The sequence below is a fragment of the Ananas comosus genome, linkage group 13, assembly GCF_001540865.1.
Source record: "Ananas comosus cultivar F153 linkage group 13, ASM154086v1, whole genome shotgun sequence".
Lineage (NCBI taxonomy): Eukaryota > Viridiplantae > Streptophyta > Magnoliopsida > Poales > Bromeliaceae > Ananas > Ananas comosus.
In genome coordinates this window covers 930,820-953,536 of record NC_033633.1, presented here as the reverse complement: position 1 = coordinate 953,536, position 22,717 = coordinate 930,820, and the positions used below count along the sequence as shown (strand labels likewise).

Genomic DNA, 22,717 nt, shown 5'->3' with positions numbered 1-22,717 from the left:
AGGGATCATCTTTTATTCATTAACAACAAGTCATCTTAAACAATTATCCATCATCAACTACAGATTTTGGATCCACAATCAATTATTGTATCATCAACTCACCGATTTTGGATAGTCATAAGGAACTATCAACTCATCAACCTACGATTTTGGATCATTTAGGGATCAGCGTATTCATAACAAGTATCAAACAATTTTCGTGGTTGTTATGCGCCTATCTAAATATATTAGGCCCCAATTTTTGGACATTATGTTCAAGCTTTATTACTTGATCATCTCTTGTTTTTGTAATTCTCGTAATTATACTTCTGTCTATGCCCGATCCATCATCTTCTGGTAAAATGTTCTGCCAATTGATTCTTTCAGGACTGTCTGTGGAATGAGTTGTGCCAGCTTCCTTTTTGCGAACTTTTTGCTTCCTTGCCTGACTATTTGCGCAAATGTACAAGCTAGCGATCGGTATACTACTTATTCACATTTAGCTCTTATTCTGTGTGTAGATTACATATCTATTCTCGACCACAATTCACGAGTAATATGCTTAGATCAACTCCCGTTTCTAGGACTCTTCCGTATCAGATGCTTCCAATCTCTCTGTACTCCCGTTTGCTTATTGTTCAAGTGCATGCACTAGGACCTTGTTAAATAATAACAAAATTGTTAAACATCTTGAAGCCAATCAAGTTGTTACTCGTCTTTTCTCAGAGTATTCCTTCTTTCTTATATTGCTTCACTCTGCTTTTCTATTTTTTTATATTCTCGGTTCTTTGTCGCTACCGCAAAATTGGGTGTGATCCAACAACCTGAAGAGAGGAAGCACTTCTTCCGGATAGGGTGTGACGGAATGACAGGTGCTGGCAGTGGGGGGGTGAAAAAGCGTGCTCGCTATCCTCAGCTTCTTTGATGACAGGAGCACGAAATGATCTGCATGCGGCACTCCCTAGGTGATTACTTCTTTTCCTTTTCTGTTTGAATGCTAACGGTTTTTGCTTCTCCCTAGCTTTTGTTCTGCACAAATTGGGGGGGCGCCGGCTCATGAAAAGCTGGCAAGCTAGTATCGTTTCATGAACGACGTACGCAGAATCACTTGCTATGGACAAGAGACGGAATCCTTTACCGTCCTTCGACGTCCGTTCAGATTATCGGTCTTGTGAACTGCGAGGAAAACAATCCAGGAGAGTAGATAAAGATTAACCAGCTTATTTCTGTATTGAGATTACCCTTGTGTTGCAGGAACCTTTGCTCTGTTCTTCGATGAGGGCTTCGGAATCTTTGGTTTTTTGGACATTTTTTTTTTCCTGTGTGATGAGGCTGGCCATAAATTTACGCCTCTGATAGATAGCAGCCAATTAGGGAAGCTGCCATGTCAGACAGACAGACGTTGTGGATGATATGGTATGGATGTTACATCTTATGAGTGTCTAGACCTTTTCATGATGGTCACTGATTGATCTGTGCCCGTGAAATCCTGCCACTCCGACCGTCCATTTATTTAGATGTTGCGAATCGCTTTGTCGCAAGAGCTGGATGGTCCTGATGTGTGATGCGTCTTTGTATTTTGCTAGTACGATTCTAAACACACAGGAACATGTTTTCGGTGGTCAGGCGGAACGTCGATATGAACTGTGTACTGGGCGGCAATTACCAAACGGAAAGACATACTTTTTTTAGTTTTCAAAACGGTTATACTATGGAAATATAAGTAGCACTATACAGGTTAATGTGTCTTTATGCAGTGATAAAATTTAGTTGATTTGTTTCGTAGCTCTCCCTCCTACGCGATACTGGTTCGGAGGATGCTCTATTAGTAGTTGTGCACATTGCCGGTTCAGCAAGGGGCCGCAACGGTTCTTCGTAAAATAAAACCTAACCAGAGTGTACGTATGGCACTTTGTAAACCCCAATTGCAAGAAATTCGGTTCGTGTTTTCGTTGGTTTAATTCGAGCTTTGGGATCGTAAAACTCAATTTTCGTGTGCGGTATATACATCAAAGTAAATATGACGGATCTCGAACACCACTCACCATCCAAACTGTCACGCGGGTTTAGACTCTGCCTCATTCAGTCGTCGACATCGGGAGATTTGAATGAAGTTGCTAGTAAATGTGAGCTGAACCGACACAGAATGACTCGGCTCCGTTCTGCGCATCAGTTTTGTTCACGGTCCGACAGTAAACCTACATGTCGCCCAATCGCAGCCAGCCCGGGTCTGCATAGCGCAGCATCAACTAGAAACTTAATCGCGATTAAAAGGTGCGGTCCTCTCCTTAACACCGAGTCTAGGTGGTAACCCTGGAATCGGCGGCACCTTACGAACTGCGTGCATGGATCTTGGCCATCCGTGTGCGATCAAATTTGGAAGACCACTTTCTGTCTTTTGGAGGCGCCCAGTCTATTCTCAATCCTATGCTCTTTGTTTTCAATTTGTTCAGAGAACTAACTTCCCGAATTCTGCCAAAAAGCAATACATTCACTAAGATGATGTAGAAGTTGGGAAGGTCTAGGACTGTTTATAAAATAGTGCGAGCAGCCTGTCAACATCTTGTAAATGCATGAATGTGTCAAAAAGTACTACTTTTATTGCTAATATTTGTTGAACCTCCTTGGGTGACTTGATTGTGCTACTCATGTGGTCAACTATTGGAAGATATCATTGTCTTCTGGAGTGCCGGTGTCTCACGCTCAATCTTATCCAGCACCTCTCAATTCCTGCAACTGACCCTAAGAAAAATTAACTCCTGAATTCAAAAAACGCAATGACATCTCAACTTGTAGGTGGACATGCGGAGAAAGACGTTGTGACGCCAGCAGAACGAGTTCACAAATGGTGCGGGGCAATTCTGTAATATTTTCTACAACTCCTGTTCACAATGATGAGTTTTATACCAGTACCTATTTCACCGCTAATATTGTTTGAACCTCCGTCAGTGATTGATTGTGATGATCCGCGAATCAAAGCGGAGGAGTATTTGCCGTTGGACGTGGGGGATGTGGTCTCGTTTAGATTTTCGATCAGGTATGGTGCCAATCTCAAGGCACACTGCAAAGGAAAATAACTTCCAAATTTTTCAATAAAAGAATGAACATTTCAACTGTAGCCGTGATTTGTGAGAAAACTTGGATATAGAATGATTCACAAAATGGCCTAGGGCAATTCTACAACAAACTTCTCTGGTCGAATGCATAGACTTTGTCGGCGAAGAGTACTATTTGTGGGTGCCTGGGCGCTTGTCGCCTAAAGATTTGGATGTTTTAACACCTGAAAAATTGTAACATAAATGTTTCGATTGTCTATAATAGTTTCTAGGTTGACTCATATTTAATCTCGGTTGAAGATAATACTTAGCTCACATGAGGGGGGGATAATATATACCTAGGTGAGGGCAAGTGGAGACCCGAAAGATTTCTAGCGGTCCAACTAGTGGTGGAAATCACGAAGAAACCATTTCAAACAAAAAGAAAAGGAAAGAAAAGTTCATAAAAAGCATTGCCTTTATAATTTTATTTCTAATAAATATTTTAAAAATAACAAAAATATTTGGTATAAAATTTAATTTGTTTAGAAAATATTATGCTTTGGAAAGTGTAACAGTAGTGAAAAAATATTTCTTCGATAAAAAAATTGTTCTATGAATTATTAGGAGTGAGAACGAAAAACACTATTAGATATTTTATCTTTGAATGCTACAACTTAATGCCTCGCCTCTTGCTATAGCGTTTTAACTAGGCATCGCAGACAGTGACATGTAGAATACACGGGGACAGAGACAAAATCATTTGATCAACACGGCCTCGGCACTTTATTACGACATGAACACGGGTAATAAGAATATAATGATTATTAATATAATAATATTATAATTTTATTTATTATAAAAATATTAATTTGATAAATTGTTATATTTCTTATTGAATGTAAAGTTTTAGTAAAAAAAAAAAACAAAAAAAAAAAAATAATAATTTTTATTGATGAATTCCATTTAGATTTTAAGAAAATTTTTCGCTACCATACATAATTTATTTATATGGCCAATTTTGGCATAAAAGTCCATTAGTTTTCGCTTTTGCAAAAAGTAGCGCATGTTTGGATTGTGATTTATAGGCTGAATTTTAGAAACTGACCAAAGACTCTTGATTCCCCTTCTCTCTTTCTTCTTTTTCTTCTTTTTTTTTCTCTTCTTTTTTTTTTTTTCTCTTCTTTTTTCTTTCTCTTCGAAGAGCCGGCCGGTAGAGTGGAGGCGAAGCGACCCGCTCGCATCGGTCCGTCCGCACCCTCGCCCTCGCCTCTCGCACCTCTTTCCGTCTTGCCTCGCCTTCGACCTCGCCGAGGCCACACCTCGCTCTGCTCTCTCTTCTTTTTTTTTCCGCTCGTCCACCCTCCTCCACGCCTCCGCTGACTTTCTTACTTAATAGTTAAGAAGGCAACTCTACGTCTTCTGTTCTCTCCGCTTTGTTTTTCTCTCATTTTTTCTTTATCTTCCACTCCCCTCTACCGCTTCGCGATCACCTATCCATGGACGATACCGAGGGATAGCGCCCACATCCTTTTCCTTCGCCTTCGCCCGGGCGCCGACACCAACACCCCGTACCGCGAGGAGGCGACGAATTCGGAGCAAGTGCAGCGCCTCAGAGCGGGAGAGCTAGAAAAAAAATACAGAACAAACAATTAAAAATAAGTAAAAAGGAATAAAGAATAATTCATAAAACAGATTTCGTACAAAGAAGAATGAAAAACGGAGAGAAGAAGATATGATTGAATTGCCAATAGTTTCAGAAGAATGTCCTGTACTTATTTTCGGAGAATGGCCTTATTTTTTAGAAATTATATCCTCTTGAAGCAGAAAAAATTTATACTTTTTGGATTGAAAATTATATTCTTTGAACTGGAGAAATTACACTGCTTTAAACAAAATTTGCTAGCGTATTTGGCTATTCACAAAATTCACTGATTGGCTAGAAGAGGAGGCAAACAGGAAGAAACGGTAATATTTTTGTTCAAGGAGTGAATTTTTACTTTAAAAAGGCGTGGCAATTTTCGATCCAAAAAAGTATTTTTTTCTCAATTAGAAGGTAAAATTTTCTCAAAAACAGGCCCTCATTCTCTATGAAATAGGGGGTTAACATTATCCTGAGAATAGTTAGCAAATTATCATCTTTTTCTTTTTCTTTTGGTTGTCATGTTCTAGAGAAGAAGATTATTTTTCTATTATATTCCTCTATATTGATTATTTTTCTAATTTCTGCATATTTTCCTCGGCTCTTCGCTTCTCTCCCGCGGTACTTGCGCCGATTCCTTCTTTGCATCCGAAGCACCGACATCTGCGGCCTGACCGGCGAGCTCGTTGAAGACGAGGAAGATATATATGTGGCGCTGTCCTCATTACTGTCGGTCAGGGTTGCAGAAGGCCGCGCTAGATAGCTGGTTTGAGAGAAATAAAGCAGGAAGAGAAGAATAAGAACCCGAAACGAAAAAAAAAGAGATGGAACAGTGACATGACGCTGTCCTCCTTCTTTAAGTATCCTTTCTTATATATATAATATATATCCTCAATATATCTGATATATATATATAATATATATATATTATGTATAATTAATACTGACTAAGTGTGCATGGCTATGGATGCCACGTTGACTCCCCATGCATGCTTATCCTGGTCTGAGGGTCCGGCTTATTAATTTAGTTTTTGTTCTCTTTTAGTGTGAAGTTAGAGAACCACACGAGGTGGAGCTTGGGGAGTAGCTGTGGAGCTCCGATTTCAACGGTCGACATAGCGCCACGGAAGGCCGGTTCGAGGGGATACGGTTCTGCAGTCGTCAGCACTCGGCGAGGAGTCCGGCGCCGGAGGCGTGGGTGTTCTGCGTTCCTCGACTGTCGCGGCCCCCGCGTGGATTTAGCATCCCGAGGGTGTGCGTTATATCATCGGAATCCTACTCTATAATATTGTTCCATCGTACATTGTATCTGTAATAGTTACAAGTTTTATCTGTTTGTTTCAGCTCATTCATAAGTAGGTTAGATGTTTTAGATATAAACTGAGTTGAGCGAGCATCTGTTATTAGTTGTTATTAACTATCATTGTGGACTTGGATAACATTAGGAGAAAATCAGCGGTTCGGAAGTCTGGTCATATGTTGAGGTCTACTCCTGATTTACCTTAGGCCCGTGTCATTTTTATACAGATTATTGTATTCGGGTGTGATTACCCAGGTGTTTAGAAGGCGCATTTCGCTCGTTGTAAGAGCGAGCTATTTTTCAGAGATACTTTTAGGGGCTGTTCCGATCCTCTTTCCCCTGAGTTGCAATATTCGAAATCAAAAACATGCTGCTATAGGGACATTATATAAGTGCAATATCAGCATGTTTAAAATCCTATGATTGGTTCTTCATTTGGCTAAAATTTATATCTGTGTTACAAGTAAATTCTGAAACATGAATATAGTACGCTACCCTCATTGTGTGTTTTAGTACAGTTGCTGTACAAACATTGCTCTCTTGATCACGGGAGACCACAAGGCGTACATGGGGAATGTTCTTCCAACTCTCACCAAGAGCAGGCTTTATGATTCCTCCCTCTCCACCAACCATATGATTGGTCACCTGAGTTGAGAAAGAACAAACACACTCATGATTGGTTGTCTTAAAGCTGGAAGTACAGAAAATAACAAGTAGCTCAAGAGTTTGACTTCACCAATATGTACCAAATGAGAGGTACTAATTAGGACATCTTAGTAGAGAAAAGGAAAGCTTTTTTATCCAATGTTCAATTCTTTTGAAAAGAAAATAATGCCCAGGTTAAATCATGGAAAACAGTAGCAGTAATTCTCCAATTAGAATGTAGGGATTTACTGTTTGGCTTGGCTTCTCAAACAGCTTCTCTACTACGCAAAACGGTAGCTAGGCATTTAGCAAACGGAGGTTTTGCTATGGTAAGTAAGCTCAAACAAGCTTTCAAATCCCAAAAGCATAAGGTCCAACATAAAGTTTCTGCTATTGCTACTGCTGGAAGATTGTTGATGAGCCAAATATATATGAGCAAGCTGGGGTAGCTCGAGATTGGCTCAGAAGTAACTCAGAGCCGGCTCGAGTTCCCCTCGAAATTTAAACGAGTCTTATATCACCTGATACTTGTAAGTTTGAGCCTGACGAGAACGTCAAGATTTAAAGGAAGGGAGATTGTGAGACCCTAAATAATCCTATATATAAAATATAATATGGCTAAATTTTTAAACTGACTTAAATATTTTCAGTAGTAGTTAGGCTCAAGAAGTTAAGGGAGTTAAACGTGCTAGGACGAAAGTAGTTCTACAATGGGTGACCCCTTAAAAAGTTAGGGTGTCATATTAATACTAACTATAATTATTATTATTGTCATTATTGAGCTTACTTTTGCTTGTAGTATTATTAATTACTATTAAAGTTTAAAAGCCATGCTAACGAAAAAAATTAAAACTAAAAAAAATATTTAAATTTGCTACATATCACTCTAAAAATAATACTATACTAAATGATATTTTTGAGCTACATCGTCAAAAACGAACAAGCTAGAGTGAGCTTGTGTTTAACTTTGTTTATTTTTCGAGCTAGAAAAGTGACCTCACAATTGACTCGTTTATAAGTGAGTGATTGGCCATGCGGTCGCACCCACGGCTGCTGCCTGACACCACGCAAAATAATCCTTTTGGTAAATTAAGCTCCTCACGCGTAGGGGTGTCAACGAGCCTAACACGAGCGAGTTAGGGCCGGCTTGTGTTCCGCTCATTTAATAAACGAGCCGAACACGAGCTAGCTGGATAAAATATTGAGTCGAAAAATTCAACTTGTGTTTGGCTCTTTAACAAACGAGCCGAACACAAGCTGAACAACGTACAATAAGCGAAATGAATTAGATTGGATATATATAAAAAATAAATTTATAAAATCTTACCTATTAGACTTTGATCGAATATTTAAAAATTTATATATAAATGAGTCTTTTTATAATTGAGCTCGGCTTTTTTTTTTTTTTCTACTAAAAATTAAATAATAAAAATATATATATTATATATATAATTATTTATTTAAATATATAAATTATATAAATATAAAATATATGTATTTCGAGCTGTTATCGAGTCAAACACGAGCGAGCTGACTCCAGCTCGTGTTCGGTTTGTTTATTAAACAAGCTAAAAAATTCAACTCGTGTTTGGCTCGTTTACTAAACGAGCAATTCGATCTCGAGCTCATTTTGATCCGAACACAACTGGCTCGCAAAAACAGCACGAGCCTAGATTGGGCCACGGTACGACTACTCAGCCGAACTGTTTTAAAAGGTAATTGTGATGCGATCAGTACTTGTGCCTCACCGCGGAGGCCAATATGGCCCTTTTAAAAGGACGGAACGCGCGAGTTCAACCAGTTTCGAATTGTAGACGAGCTGACTCCGAACAACGAGCTAGATTGGCAGCGCTAGACACTTAAGTGCCACCGACACAAAGCGGCTTTTGAGGACCGCCACATGAGGCAGCCTCCAACGGAGGCCACATGGCGCCCGCGCCAACCACTCACCTAGTAACTAACAAATTTTATGTCTCGTCCAGGACGCTTCTGCTTCAACCATGGCGCATGGGGCCATCGCTTTCGCCAAACCTTTCTGCGCTCGTTTGTTTCTTCTCTTTGACACTCGTTAACTTTTTTTTCTTTTTTTGTTTGTTTTTACCGACCAATTACGGCACACGAATACCTGAAAATGCCTAGACACACGGCATTACTGTGCGTTCATAAAATGTAGAATTGATCGCATCATTGATAAAAGACGAGATCCAGTAGTTATGATTAATCTCATCTTTTATGGTCACAAAATTACACCGGTGGGAAGTAACCTTTAATTCTGCGTACATGTACGTAGTTGCCGAGTAGTCGAAAGTCGTGTATATTTTTGTTCACGACCGCCCGGGCGCAAGAATATTTAATTTTAATCTATCTTGCAGAAATAAAAATCAACAAATTATAACTTCTAATCATAAGAATTAGGACATTGCGTAAACCCTTAATTAAATTTTATTTTAATATTGATTTTAAAATAAGTTGAGCATATATGTGTGCCCGTCTCTCGTTGCAGTGCACTCTCCTTTTTCTTTTAAAAAGAAAAACACAGTTTAGAGAATTTTTGGTAAAACAAATAAGTTTCTGGACTCCATTCTAAGAACCCTTCTAACATTCACAGATTTTTTTTTTTTTTTTTTTCGTTTTTGAAGGCGGGACTCAAACGCTGCTATTTCAGAAATTCGCCTAGGGGGTGTCTGGTTTGCTGTAAAAGTACTCTAAAATTAATTTTAGTTGAAAAATATTTTTCTGATGTTTGGATTCTGTAAAAAAATTTTTTCGGAAAGCGTCCTTCTACACAAATACGCTGAAAATTTGGGTTTTCGTTTCCGCTCCTACAGTAAAAATAGCGGGTTCATAGGATGTTTTGCGCGGGTCCACAACGTGAGCTTCACCCGGTGGACCGCCGCCTGAGTGAGAGAGTGAGAGAGAAGAGAGAGACTCCCTCTATGACTTTATATATATAATATATATATATATATATATATATTATTATATATATATATATAAAATTTTATTTATAATATATATAATAATTTATTTTATAACTATTCAATTATATAATATATTTTAAATATATTTTGTTTATAAATATAAATTATAATAATTAAATATATTATGATAATTATTATATATTAAATAATATATAATATATATAATTGGAGAAAAAATATATAATAATTTTTATATATAATAGAATAATTATATATTAATAATATATATAATAAAAATATATATTAAATAATTTTTTATTTATTTTTACTTTTCCTTTCAACCAAACAATCTTCACCGAAAATTATTTTTCTTTTCCTACGAACCAAACACTAATGACGTAAAATTCTTTTTCCACCGAAAATTTTTTTTCCACAGTTTTATGTGGAACCAAACACACCCTAAGAAATATCGACCTTCTAACTAACCTTTTAGCTCAACACATATCTTAGTAATTTAGAGAAAAAAATAAAAATGATCACTTCAACCAATAAAAGCTAAAATTTTATGTAGTTCATGACCTAAGTGATCTACCATCCATCTCATTTTAACATTTAATCCACCTATACAATAATTGACAACCTTTTTTTTCAATTTTCAAAATAAAAATTTATGCAAAATTGTGTAAAGAGCCTGATGAAGTCTAGCACTTTCCCAAGCAAGCAGTAGAACTTTTCATTTGGCAATTAGGTTCCCTAAACCTTAACATATAGTTCAATTAAATTGTTCTTCTCATCCAAATTACTAATTATATAACCGTTTTGATCGCTTACATTACATATAATTTTGTAAAGCTTCAAAATACAAAAAAAGAAAAAAAATCTTTTTCTTTTATTCTAACACACCAAAGCAACAATTAAAGCTGAAAAATATATTAACTCTATTTTTAAACTCAAATACTTAATTATCATAACAGAGAAGAAAAATACTCTTTTTGTTTATCAAAATAACTATTCAATTAATAACTTTAATCAGGGAGACAAATATACTGAACTATTTAATAAAGTTTAAAAAATTTATTTGTAAAAATTATCCTTTTTTCAAATATGTTTTATAAATAATAATAGTAGAAAAATGATAAAAAAAAATTTTGAAAATTAGGCGGTCCACAGCTGAGATAGTGGACCATCTAATACGGCGCAGCAAATGGCCACAAAATAGGTCGTTCAAAGCCGCTCTCAGCATCACTCTCTCTATGAGTCCATTACATTTTAGTTTTTTAATGAATGCATACCTTTTATTTGACAATATAAATAGGCCAATTTGTATAAAAAATTTATTAGTTTTGACTTTTTGCAAAAATAGGCCGCATTTTTTAGATTTTACAGATTCAGACCGAATTTTCAGAAAACTTATCAAAATATATTCTTATTCTTTTTTTTCTCTCCTCTTTTTTTTCTCTCGTTCTTTTTTTTCCTTTCTCTCTGAAGAGAGCGGTGGAAGCGGAAGCGGAGGCGGAGGCGGCCCATCTCGCTTCTGTCCTGTGCGCGCTCTCCCTCGCCCTCGCTCGCGCACCCTCCCTCCGCATTCCTCACCTCCGATCCCGCCGAAGCCACGTCTCGACCCTCTTTTGTTTTTTTCTCTCCGACCCTCCTTCACTGCCTCTCCGGCTTTTTACAACAGTAAAAAGGGCAGCGTCATGTCCTCTTCCTCTCTTTTTTTTTCTTTCGTTCTTTCTTCTTCTTCTTTCAACCCCTATCTACTGCCTCTGCGACCCTCCACGACAGTAATGAGGACAGCGCCACATCTTCTTCCTCGGTCTTCGCCGGCTCAGGCCGTGATGTCGGTGCTGGAGAAAGAGGAATCGGCGCAAGTGCCGATGAGAGCGAAACCGAGAAAAAAATATGCAGAAAATTTTAAAAAAAAGAATAAAAAATAAAATATAAAGAAAAATAATTTCTTCTCTAGAAAAATGAACAACCAAAGAGAAAAGAAAAAGATGATAAATTTGCACTATTTCAGAATAATGTTATACTATTTCAAGAGAATATTGCTCTGTTTTTGAGAAAATTTATTCTATTTGAGAAAAAAAAAAAAAATTGGATGGAAATTGCGCTCTTTAAATAAAAATTGCACTCCTTGAACAAAAATTATACTGTTTCTTCTTTTTCTCCTCCTCCTCTTTCTAGCCAAATAGTACAATTTTCGGCTAAATAATGCAATTTTTGTTTAAAGAATGTAATTTTCATTCAAAGAGCATAATTTTCATCCAAAAAAGTACATTTTTTCTGTCAAAGAGGATAAATTTTCTAAAAAATAAGGCAACATTCTCCAAAAATAGTACAACATTCTTCTGAAATAGTGCAAATTCATCATTTTCTTCTTTTCTCTCCGGTTTTTCATTCTTCTTGTAGAAATTTTTTTTATATTTTATTCTTTATTCTTTTTCTTTTTCTTTTTTTTTGCATTTTTTTCTCAGATCCGCTCTCACCTGCACTTGCTCCGAATTCTCCTTCTCCGGTACCGGTGTTGGTGTCGGCGCCGGCGAAGGCGGAGGAAAAGGATGTGGCGCTGTCCTCGTTATCGTCGTGGATGGTCGCGAAAGCGGTAGAGGGGGGTGGAAGATAAAAAAAAAATGAGAGAAAAAAAGGAGAGAAAGAAGACGTAACGTTGCCTTCTTTACTGTTGTAAAAAGTCAGGGAGGTGGTGGAGGAGGGTTGGAGAGGGAAAAAAAAGAAGAGAGAGAGAGTCGAGGTGTGGCCTCGGCAAGGTCGAAGGCGAGGAAGACAGAAGAGGGTGCGAGGGCGAGGGCGAGGGTGCGCAGGACAGAGGCGAGGCGGGTCGCCTCTGCCTCCACCTCTACCGCCCTCTTCGAAGAGAGAGAAAAAAAGAATGAGAGAAAAAAAAAAAGAAAAAAAAAGAAAAAAAAAAGAGAGAGACAGAAAGGAGAAAGGGGAATAAGAGTGCTTTGGTCAGTTTTCTGAAAATTCGGCTATAATCTACAAAATCCAAACATGCGGTCTACTTTTGCAAAAGCTGAAAACTAATGAATTTTTTATGCAAATTGGCCATATAAATAAATTATGTATGGTACAAAAAAATTTTTCTTAAAATCTATGAATTATAAATAAAAATTTTACTAACTTTCATTCATATAAGAAATATAACAATATTTTATCAAAATTAATATTTTTATATAATAAATATATATTATTATATTAATAATATTATATTTTATTAGCAATGTTCATGTCGTATCAAAGTTGCCGAGGCACTGTGTTTGAGTCATGTTTTGTCTTGTCCCGTATTCTATGTCAGTATCTGTGATGCCTAGTTAAAACTCTATAGAAGAGCGAGAGCATTAATTATTGCATTCAAAGATAAATATCTTAATGGTGTTTCGTTCTCCTCCTAATATTTCAGAACTAATTTTTTTATCGAAGAAATATTTTTCACCTGTTTAACTTTGAAAGATAATATTTTCTAAACAAATTTAAATTTTATAAAAAATATTTTTTATTTTTAAAATATTTATTAGAAAATAAAATTATAAAGCAATGCTTTTTATGAAAACTTTTTTCTTTCCTTTTCTTTTTTTTGAAAAATGGTTTTCTTCCGTGATTCCACCACTAGTTGGACGCGTAGAAATGCTTTGGGTTCTCCAACATTGCCCTCACCTAAGGTATTATTATGCCCCCCTCATGTGAGCTAGTATTATCTTAACCGAGATAAATGATGAGTCAACTAGAAACTATTTATATCATTTATGTTAACAATTTTCAGTTTATAAGAACATCAATTTTAGTGACAAAAATAGTACTTTCGAAAATCTATCATTGGACAAAATTTTGTAGAATTGCCCCACCATTTTGTGAATCATTCTATCATCCAATCTTTCTCCAATCACCTACAGTTGAATGTCATTCTTTTTTGAAATTTGGGAGTTATTTTTCTTTCAGTTGCTGAGATTGACAATACTGATAAGATTAAGCATAGACCACCCGCTCCAAGGCAATAATGTCTTCCGATTTGATTCGCGGGAGTAGCACAATCAATCACTGGGAGGTTCAACAATATTAGCGGTGAAATTAGTACCTATGAAAACTCATCATTTAACAGGATGTTGCAGAAATATTGCAGAATTGCCCCACCATTTTGTGAACCGTTCTGCCGTCCAATCTTTCTCCCATCACCTACAGTTGAATGTCATTCTTTTTTGAAATTCAGGAGTTATTTTTCTTTCAGTTGCAGGGATTGACGATGCTGATAAGATTGAGCGTAGACCACCCACTCCAAGACAATGATATCTTCATATTTGATCCACATGAGTAGCACAATCAATCACCAAGGAGGTTCAACAATATTAGCAATAAAAGTAGTACTTTTGACAATTCATCATTTGACAAGATGTTGCAGGCTTGCCCCGCTATTTTATAAACAGTCCTACCTTCCAATCTTTCTCCCATCATCTTTAATGGAATGTTATTCTTTTTGCAAATTCGGAAGTTATTCTTCTGAAAATTGAAAACAAAGATAGGATTGAGAATAGACTGGCCGCTCCAAGACGATAGTGTCTTCCAATTTGATCCACAGGAGTGGCAAGATCCATCACGGCAGTCGGTAAAGTGTCCCATTAGGGTTAATAGACTCGTGTTAGGAGAGGACGACCTTTCTTAATCGCGATTAAGTTTCTTGTTGTGCTGGCTATGCAGACCCGGCTGCTGCGACGACATGTAGTTTACTGTCGGACCGAACAAAACTGATGTACCAAACGGAGCCGAGTCATTTGTGTCGGTTCAGCTCACTTTTACTAGCAACTTCATTCAATTCTACGAGTCTACTATTTTAAACTAACTAAACAGCATCGAGAGGGAGGATGCCTATGACCAATGCTCCTACATATCATCACACGTGTAACCGGCCAAGTCGTTCCAGCGTTGCCTAGAAGCATTTTATTTGGATTGGTCTCATATGCATACGTGAAACATTTGGGTTTAACTTCGTTAAGCCAAGACAAACCAACCAAATAAGTCGAAACCTACATTTTGAGTTAAAGCACACCATACATGTAGTTTCATTTATAGACAGTGTCACGCCAATGAAGACGAGTAAGTCAGCAGNGAAACTATTTATATCATTTATGTTAACAATTTTCAGTTTATAAGAACATCAATTTTAGCGACAAAAATATTACTATTGAAAATCTACCATTGGACAAAATGTTGCAGAATTGCCCCACCATTTTGTGAATCATTCTATCATCCAATCTTTCTCTAATCACCTACAGTTGAATGCCATTCTTTTTTGAAATTTGGGAGTTATTTTTCTTTCAGTTGCTGAGATTAACAATACTGATAAGATTGAGCGTAGACCACCCACTCCAAGACAATAATGTCTTCCGATTTGATTCGCGTGAGTAGCACAATCAATCACTGGGAGGTTCAACAATATTAGCGGTGAAAGTAGTACTCATGAAAATTCATCATTTGACAGGATGTTGCAGAAATGTTGCAGAATTGCCCCACCATTTTGTGAACCGTTTTGCCGTCCAATCTTTCTCCCATCACCTACAGTTGAATGTCATTCTTTTTTGAAATTCGGGAGTTATTTTTCTTTCAGTTGCAGGGATTGACGATACTGATAAGATCGAGCGTAGACCACCCACTGCAAGGCAATGATATCTTCATATTTGATCCACATGAGTAGCACAATCAATCACCAGAAGGTTCAACAATATTAGCGACAAAAGTAGTACTTTTGACAATTCATCATTTGACAAGATGTTGCAGACTTGCCCCAGTTTTTTGTAAACAGTCGTACCGTCCAATCTTTCTCCCATCATCTTTAGTCGAATGTTATTTTTTTTGCAAATCCGGAAGTTATTCTCCTCAGGATTGAAAACAATGATAAGATTGAGAATAGACTGGCCCCTCCAAGACGATAGTGTCTTCCAATTTGATCCACAGGAGTGGCAAGATCCATCACCGCAGTAGGTTAAGTGTCCCATTAGGGTTAATAGACTCGTGTTAGGAGAGGATAACCTTTCTTAATCGCCATTAAGTTTCTTGTTGTGCTGGTTATGCAGACTCGGCTGCTGCGACGACACGTAGTTTACTGTTGGACCGAACAAATGTACCAAAAAAAACTGATGTACCAAACGGAGCCGACTCATTTGTGTCGGTTCAACTCACTTTTGCTAGCAACTTCATTCAATTCTACGAGTCGACGACTGAATGAGCAGAAGTAACCGCACTGTGACAGTTTGATTGGTTGAGTGGTGTTCGTAGATCCGTCATATTTACTTTGATGTATATACCACACGAAATTGAGTTTTACATCCAAAGCTGAATAAACCAACCAAACAGAACCGAAATGCTGCAATTTGGGTTTACAAAGTGCATATCGTATACTGTGGTTAGGTTTATTTTACGAAGATCCGCTGCGACCTTGCTGAACCGGCCAATGTGCACACTACTATACATCCTCGTAACCAGTATGTGTAGGAGGGAGAGCTACGACAAATCAATCAAATTTTATCATGCTATAAAAGACAATTAAGCTGTATATGCTATTATTTTCATAGTATACGTTTTGAAAACTACAAAAGTATTCTTAATCTGTTTGTAATTGCCGCCCAGTACACAGTTCATTATCGACGTTCCCCTGGACCACCGAAAACATGTTCCTTGTGTTTAGAATCGTACTAGCAAAATACAAAGGACAAGGCAATCCACATCAGGCCACCCAAAGCTCTTGCGCAAGCGATCGCAACCATCGAAAAATGGACGGTCGGAGTGGCAGGATTTCACGCCCGGATCAATCAGTGACCATCATGAAAAGGTCTAGACACTCATAGATGTAACATCCATACCATATCATCCAACAACTCTGTCTGTCTGACATGGCAGGTTCCTATTGGGCTGCTATCATTCAGAGGGTAAATTATTGGCCACCTCATCACACAGGAACAAAAAAAATGTCCAAACACAAAGATTCCGACCCTCCTCGAAGACAAAGCAAAAGGTTCCTCAACACAAGGGTAATCTCAATACAAAATAAGCTGTTTAATCTTTATCTACTCTCCTGGATGTTTTCCTCACAGTTCACAAGACCATATGCAATAACGGACGTTCGAAGGACGAGTAAAGGATTCCTCTTTGTCCATAGCAGTGATTCTTGCGTACGTCGTTCATGAAACGATACTAGCTCGCCAGCTTTATGGCCCCCCCAATTTGTGCAAAAAACAAAAGCTAGAGAAGCAAAAACAGTTAGCATTCAAACAAAAGGAAAAGAATAATCAGCTAGGGAGTGCCGCATGAGATATTTCGTGCTCCTCATCAGAAGCTGAGGATAGCAGCACCTTCCTGCCACCTTGTCTTCCTCACCCTATCCGGAGAAGTGCTTGCCTCTGTTCAGTTGTGGATCACAAATTTTGCGGTGCGACCAGAAGCCTGAGAATATAAAAATAAATAGAAAAGCAGAGTGAGAGCATTAGAAGAAAGGAATACTCGAGAAAAAGACGAGTAACAACTTGATGCTTCAGTGTGTTACAATTTTGTTATCTATTTCTACAAGGTCTAGTGCATGCACTTGAAATAAGCAACGGGATTACAAGAGATTGGAAGCATCTGATACGGAAGAAGCCCTAGAAACGGAGTTGATCTAAGCCATATACTCGGTGAATTTGGTCTAGATAAGATAAGTAATTCTGACCACAGAATAGAGCTAAAATGTGAATAAGTAGTATACCGATCGTCTAGCTTGTACATTTGCGCAAATAGTCAGCAAGGAAGAAAAGTTCCAAAAGGAAGCTGCACAACTCATCACAGGAATATCCTGAAGATAATCTTGCAGACATTTTACCAGAAGATGAGAACTCGGGCTAGACAGAGTATATTACAAAATACAAAAAAGAGATGACAAGTATAAAGTGAACTAATGTCCAAAAATTGGCGCCTAATATATTTAGATAGGGCATAACAACCACAAATTGTTATGATACTTGTTAATGAAATACAGCTGATCCCTAAATGATCCAAAATCGTAGTTGATGATTGATAGTTCTTATGACATCCAAAATCGTAGTTGATGATCAATAATTGTTGTGGCATCCAAAATCGTAGTTGATGATGGATAATTGTTAAGTGACTTGTTAATAGAATAAAGATGATCCCTAAATGATCGAGAAAGGAAACATTCGTAACTTCTAATCTTCCAATGCTCCTTAAGTTAAACTAAAGATTAGTCAACATTGTGTACTTTTTTCCTTGCAAACTCTGACACATGGCAAATTGTCAGCAAAGAACATACAAGCACAGTTTGGGGGGGGGTTTTACCCCAGAGTTGCAATATTCGAAATCAAAAACATGCTGCTATAGGGACATTATATAAGTGCAATATCAGCATGTTTAAAATCCTATGATTCTTTGATTGGTTCTTCATTTGGCTATAATTTATATCCGTGTTACAAGTAAATTCTGAAACATGAATATAGTACGCTACCCTCATTGTGTGTTTTAGTACAGTTGCTGTAAAAACATTGCTCTGTTGATCACGGGAGACCACAAGGCGTACATGGGGAATGTTCTTCCAACTCTCACCAAGAGCAGGCTTTATGATTCCTCCCTCTCCACCAACCATATGATTGGTCACCTGAGTTGAGAAAGAACAAATACACTCATGATTGGTTGTCTTAAAGCTGGAAGTACAGAAAATAACAAGTAGCTCAAGAGTTTGACTTCACCAATATGTACCAAATGAGAGGTACTAATTAGGACATCTTAGTAGAGAAAAGGAAAGCTTTTTTACCCAATGTTCAATTCTTTTGAAAAGAAAATAATGCGCAGGTTAAATCATGGAAAACAGCAGCAGTAATTCTCCAATTAGAATGTAGGGATTTACTGTTTGGCTTGGCTTCTCAAACAGCTTCTCTACTACGCAAAACGGTAGCTAGGCATTTAGCAAACGGAGGTTTTGCTATGGTAAGTAAGCTCAAACAAGCCTTCAAATCCCAAAAGCATAAGGTCCAACATAAAGTTTCTGCTATTGCTACTGCTGGAAGATTTTGGAAAACATGTCAATATAAAGACAGTAATTAAAATAATTACAGAAGTTCCAGCTGCCCTTAGTAAGAGAAACAGGCTAGAAACTTCCTATGATATGCTCCATGAGAAATGGAAAACAATCTTTCATTTAGGTAACTTAGTTAAGAAAGCCTTTTCCTGGCTAGCCAGATTTTGTTATTTGGAATATGATCAAATGGGACAGTATTTAGTTAAATTAAATTTCAACTAACCAGTGCTACACCTAACATGAATTTTTTTAACATAAAGCTTCCAAGCAAAAAAGAACATATATTAAATTTGTAATATCAAGCTTCAAATTTCATACCTCTGTGCACTTACCAGTACAGCTAGATTGAATTCATGCGCTAACTTCTTTAAAACAATTCCGGCAGATACCATCAACAACCTTCCTGTACTTTTATTTAAGGAAACAGGGACACGATTAGTTGTGATGCACACTTGTCCAGCTAAATCAAAGATCAAAAAACCAATCTAAAGATATAACACATGTTATCCCATAATGCACTACTGCTATGAAGGAAAGTAGGCTTTCTATTGAGGATAGAAGAACTCATGTTGTGCACAAACTTTATTAGGTTCTGATATAATCGAAAGATGAACAACATTTTACAAGTAAAACATACAAGGTTTATACCTTGTGGACTCTTCCCTCCAAGAATTGGCGCGATTAAAGATGAGATTGAGTCAATAATAAGCAAACATATCTTATAGCCTCCAGTTTTTACCTAAATCATTAGAACAAATTCTCAAAGATGTGTGGAAGATAGTAAAACTTGTAAATCACAACTCTTTTTGGATAAAAACCGTATGCTTTAAAGTTGATTCTAGCTGATGCAGTGTATCCAAAAGCTCGAATATATCATATATTGGCTGACAGAGTATACTGCTCATAATCCTCTCGAGCCTTCTTTCTTTTGCCTAACAGCCAAAGCTAATAATCAGGAGAATACAAGAAAATTGCAGACTACTCAAAACATTAGAAGAAGAGTTTCATCTTTCTATGATCCTTATTAGCTAATTCTTGATTTTGCAACAAACCAAGATTAATGCTAACGTTAATTATGAGACCTAGAGCAACATTAAACAACAAGACTGAAAAAGACAAGGATTCTACCTCCTTGAACAGGGGACCAGAAAATTGATTAACCATGCATGCTATTCTGTTTGGTGAAAAGGAATTACAAGTGTCCAAGAACATAACAGAACCCTTGTCTGCAATGCATGAAGCTGAATGTAAGCAAACCTGCATTTGCAACGGCTGTGGATTTAATGAACCAAATTTACTATAAATCACCTGTCCAGCTTGCATTGACAACTAGGGGATTAATGACATAGCACAAAAAAGAATCATGTGCAATCTTACTTGGGTTTTACCAGAAGAAGATGGACCAGCTATTTCTATCAACTGACCCTCACGCAACCCACCTCCAAGAAGAACATCGATTCTGGCAAGTCATAATTTCAGAGAAATCACTTAAAACTTTAATGTAAATGCAACTAATTCCAGTATTAGTTGTTGTAAAACAAAGATTTCATTTGCAGGTAACAAATTACATTCAAAATACCCTTCAAGTCCGGTGGGAAGAACATGTTTATTCCGATTTGCATCGTCAAGCAATTCCACTCCAGTCAACCATGGCTGATGAAAACTGTCCATAACTGATAGAGCTCGCGCGGCCTCCTATTGCCATTATAAAATTTTAGTATCATGTAATATGGGTCTGTGGCAACATAGAACTTATGTAGGCAAAAGTTTGCAATTAAATAAGAAAAAATAGTAAAATTAGATAAACAAGCTAATAACTACGGGAACATCAAGCATCTAAACTCTTCCCCCACATCTTCGCAAAAGGTTACAAGACAGTAACTTACGGAAAACACATGTTTGATTTGCGGTTTTTCGGCATAGACAGAAAAAAATGGAAAGAAATTCCCACTTCCTTAACATGCTTGGTGGCTATAGTGCCTTTCTGCTTCCTGCTCTCTTGTTGCGTTATCATTGGTCATATCTAGTGTATAGGCATTCACAGGTGAAAATTCAGTCGAACATGAAATAACAGCAATGGCTTTAATATATGTTACTGGAACGAAACTGATGGGTTAAGCTTTTGCCTTGACTTGAAATCCAATATGAGTGTAAGTTCCCTAACATAGCTATCATTCCACTCCCCTTAACTTCCTCTAGTGACTTCAATGCAACGGTACATAAACTCAGACTTACATGCCCAGCTCATATTTGAAAGGGACATGGTCAAGGTGTTTAGGGTCTGTTTAGATGCGCGAACATCTTGTTCAGCTAATATCTCTAGTTTACTCAAGGCCATGGAGAGTACGACAAGCCGCGTACAACATTAGAATGGCATGCTTGACATGATCCTCTTGTCATTTTATTTGTTACCATATCATACATTACCCAAAGTGATCATAATTACAAGGACCTCGCAGTATATGTAGCAATCACAAAATATGCAGCACATGTTATCACTTGATGAATTGTTTCAACATCCTAACAGGCCCCTTTAAGCGGTTCAAGAGCACATAGAAAACGAAGAGATTGAATCCTATGCAGCAAACTACAGAGAATGCAAATGAACAGCACGGGCTAGCAATCACAGACTCCTCCAACGGCGAAATTAGTACTCAAATTAGTATAAATTCATACACGTACCTGATGGATTAAATCAGATGAGGAATGAGGGAGAACGGGGCGAAGAGAAACCCTAACCTCATCTTCGTCGTCGTCGTGGGTTGCGCGAACCCTAGCGCCGATAGAAGATGAGGGTTTGGTAGGGTTTTGAATGGAAGCGGTGCGTTCGATCCCGAGATCGTCGTTCTCCGCCATGGAGCTCCGTTCTCCCTCTCCCTCCACGCGGAAGCGAGTGAGCATGAGTTTCGCTTCAGTTTCGGTGGGACCGGGTTTGACCCGACCCGACCCGTTCCAGTTCGGGCCGAGGTTTACGTCTACCGCCTACCGGCCTGGTCGCGTGGGCTCGTAGGATTCCGAATTGGGCCTTTTCGGTTTGGTCCTTGGTTTATATCCCAATCCCTGATCGCTTTTTTACGAGTCCCATTTACTAATGCTAACACAGAAGTTGAAAAGGAAAAAAAGCTTAACCGTAACAACATCAAAGCTAGTTTTGGATTGACGGCTGTCTAACATTATTATGACTCGTTTGGTCTAACATTATTAGAACTCGTTTGGTATTAAGACTCATCTAATACTAATAAAGATCTAATATTATTAGAACTCGTTTGATATTAAGACTATCTAATACTAATAAACAAAATTAAGACTCATCTAATACTAATAAACAAAACGCATATAGAAATATAAGCATACAAAAATTGGCTTCTCAAATTTTCTTCTTAGTTGTTCAACATATCCTGTTCAGTATTAAGATACTAATACTTATAAGGGCAAGCCAGTTCAAAATTCGCTTATAATTGATATAAACCAATGCTAATTACAGTCAGATTTACTTACTAATTTATTTAACTTAAATTTGCCTATACTTGCACTATTTTATTTAACCTAAATTTGACAAAAAAAAACATCAGTACAAAACTTCGGCTGTAGTTTTGGCGGGTTGGGAGGCCCGCACGGGTGAGTCCTGCAAAGTAAGCAGTGTCAACGCCCGGCCAGCCTATAACCCCTCCACAAATTCGTGCGCATAAAATTTTTTATGTGCGCGGCGAGCAGCTCTCACCGCTCGCTTTGTTTTCCTTACTCATTAGTTTAAGGCAAGTCTTTTCGTACGAGCGCATCTCTATTATATACCCCTCAACACCTTCGGTTCGCATCTACTATTCGATGTGGGACTAAAGGAAAAAAGCTTCTCCGTATAATAATTTTACGCGAGCGGTCGTGTAGTAAGCGATTTGTAATTTGGACGGTGATGAAGCCCCCTCTAATTTGTAATTTGTAATTGGCACGTCGCTCTCATCTAACCCCTCAACAATAGAAATGTTTAGGTGGACCCATCGATATTTTTCCTTTCGTTTAGTTGAGATTCTCGTAAATTAGTAATTTTATCTTATTGTATGATAACTTTGCTAAATTTAAATATTATAAACATTTTTTAGCTTATACAACTACATTTTATTTTACTTA

At 37.5% G+C, this 22,717-nt stretch overlaps 1 protein-coding gene across 10 annotated transcripts; it reads right to left on the bottom strand.

The window, feature by feature from the left end:
* On the bottom strand, nt 6,293-22,333 carry LOC109719494 (DNA repair protein RAD51 homolog 4). Of its 10 annotated transcripts, XM_020246218.1 has the most exons (10): nt 21,275-22,333; nt 20,172-20,287; nt 19,970-20,051; nt 19,721-19,864; nt 19,411-19,524; nt 19,241-19,331; nt 18,925-18,995; nt 18,023-18,172; nt 16,906-16,971; nt 16,070-16,770 (listed from the first exon to the last, which is right to left on the bottom strand). In XM_020246218.1, exons 1-9 carry the CDS (start codon nt 21,491-21,493, stop codon nt 16,933-16,935), a joined length of 1,026 nt encoding a protein of 341 aa, XP_020101807.1. In that variant the 5' UTR covers nt 21,494-22,333; the 3' UTR covers nt 16,070-16,770; nt 16,906-16,932. The 10 variants fall into 10 exon arrangements, 5 of the variants coding, with proteins under 5 accessions (XP_020101805.1, XP_020101807.1, XP_020101806.1 ...); XM_020246216.1 differs by lacking the exons at nt 16,070-16,770; nt 16,906-16,971 and adding an exon at nt 6,293-6,373 and having other exon boundaries at nt 17,937-18,172; XM_020246217.1 differs by having other exon boundaries at nt 16,070-16,971.

What these genes read in the sequence shown, in the direction of transcription:
- LOC109719494 (XM_020246216.1), bottom strand. Translation starts at nt 21,493, where the DNA reads ATGCTCACTCGCTTCCGCGTGGAGGGAGAGGGAGAACGGAGCTCCATG. An exon ending in CTTCCCACCGGACTTGAAGG is followed by an intron (nt 20,052 to 20,171) that starts GTATTTTGAATG and finishes ATGACTTGCCAG; the next exon opens with AATCGATGTTCTTCTTGGAG. An exon ending in AATCAACTTTAAAGCATACG is followed by an intron (nt 19,332 to 19,410) that starts GTTTTTATCCAA and finishes CTAATGATTTAG; the next exon opens with GTAAAAACTGGAGGCTATAA.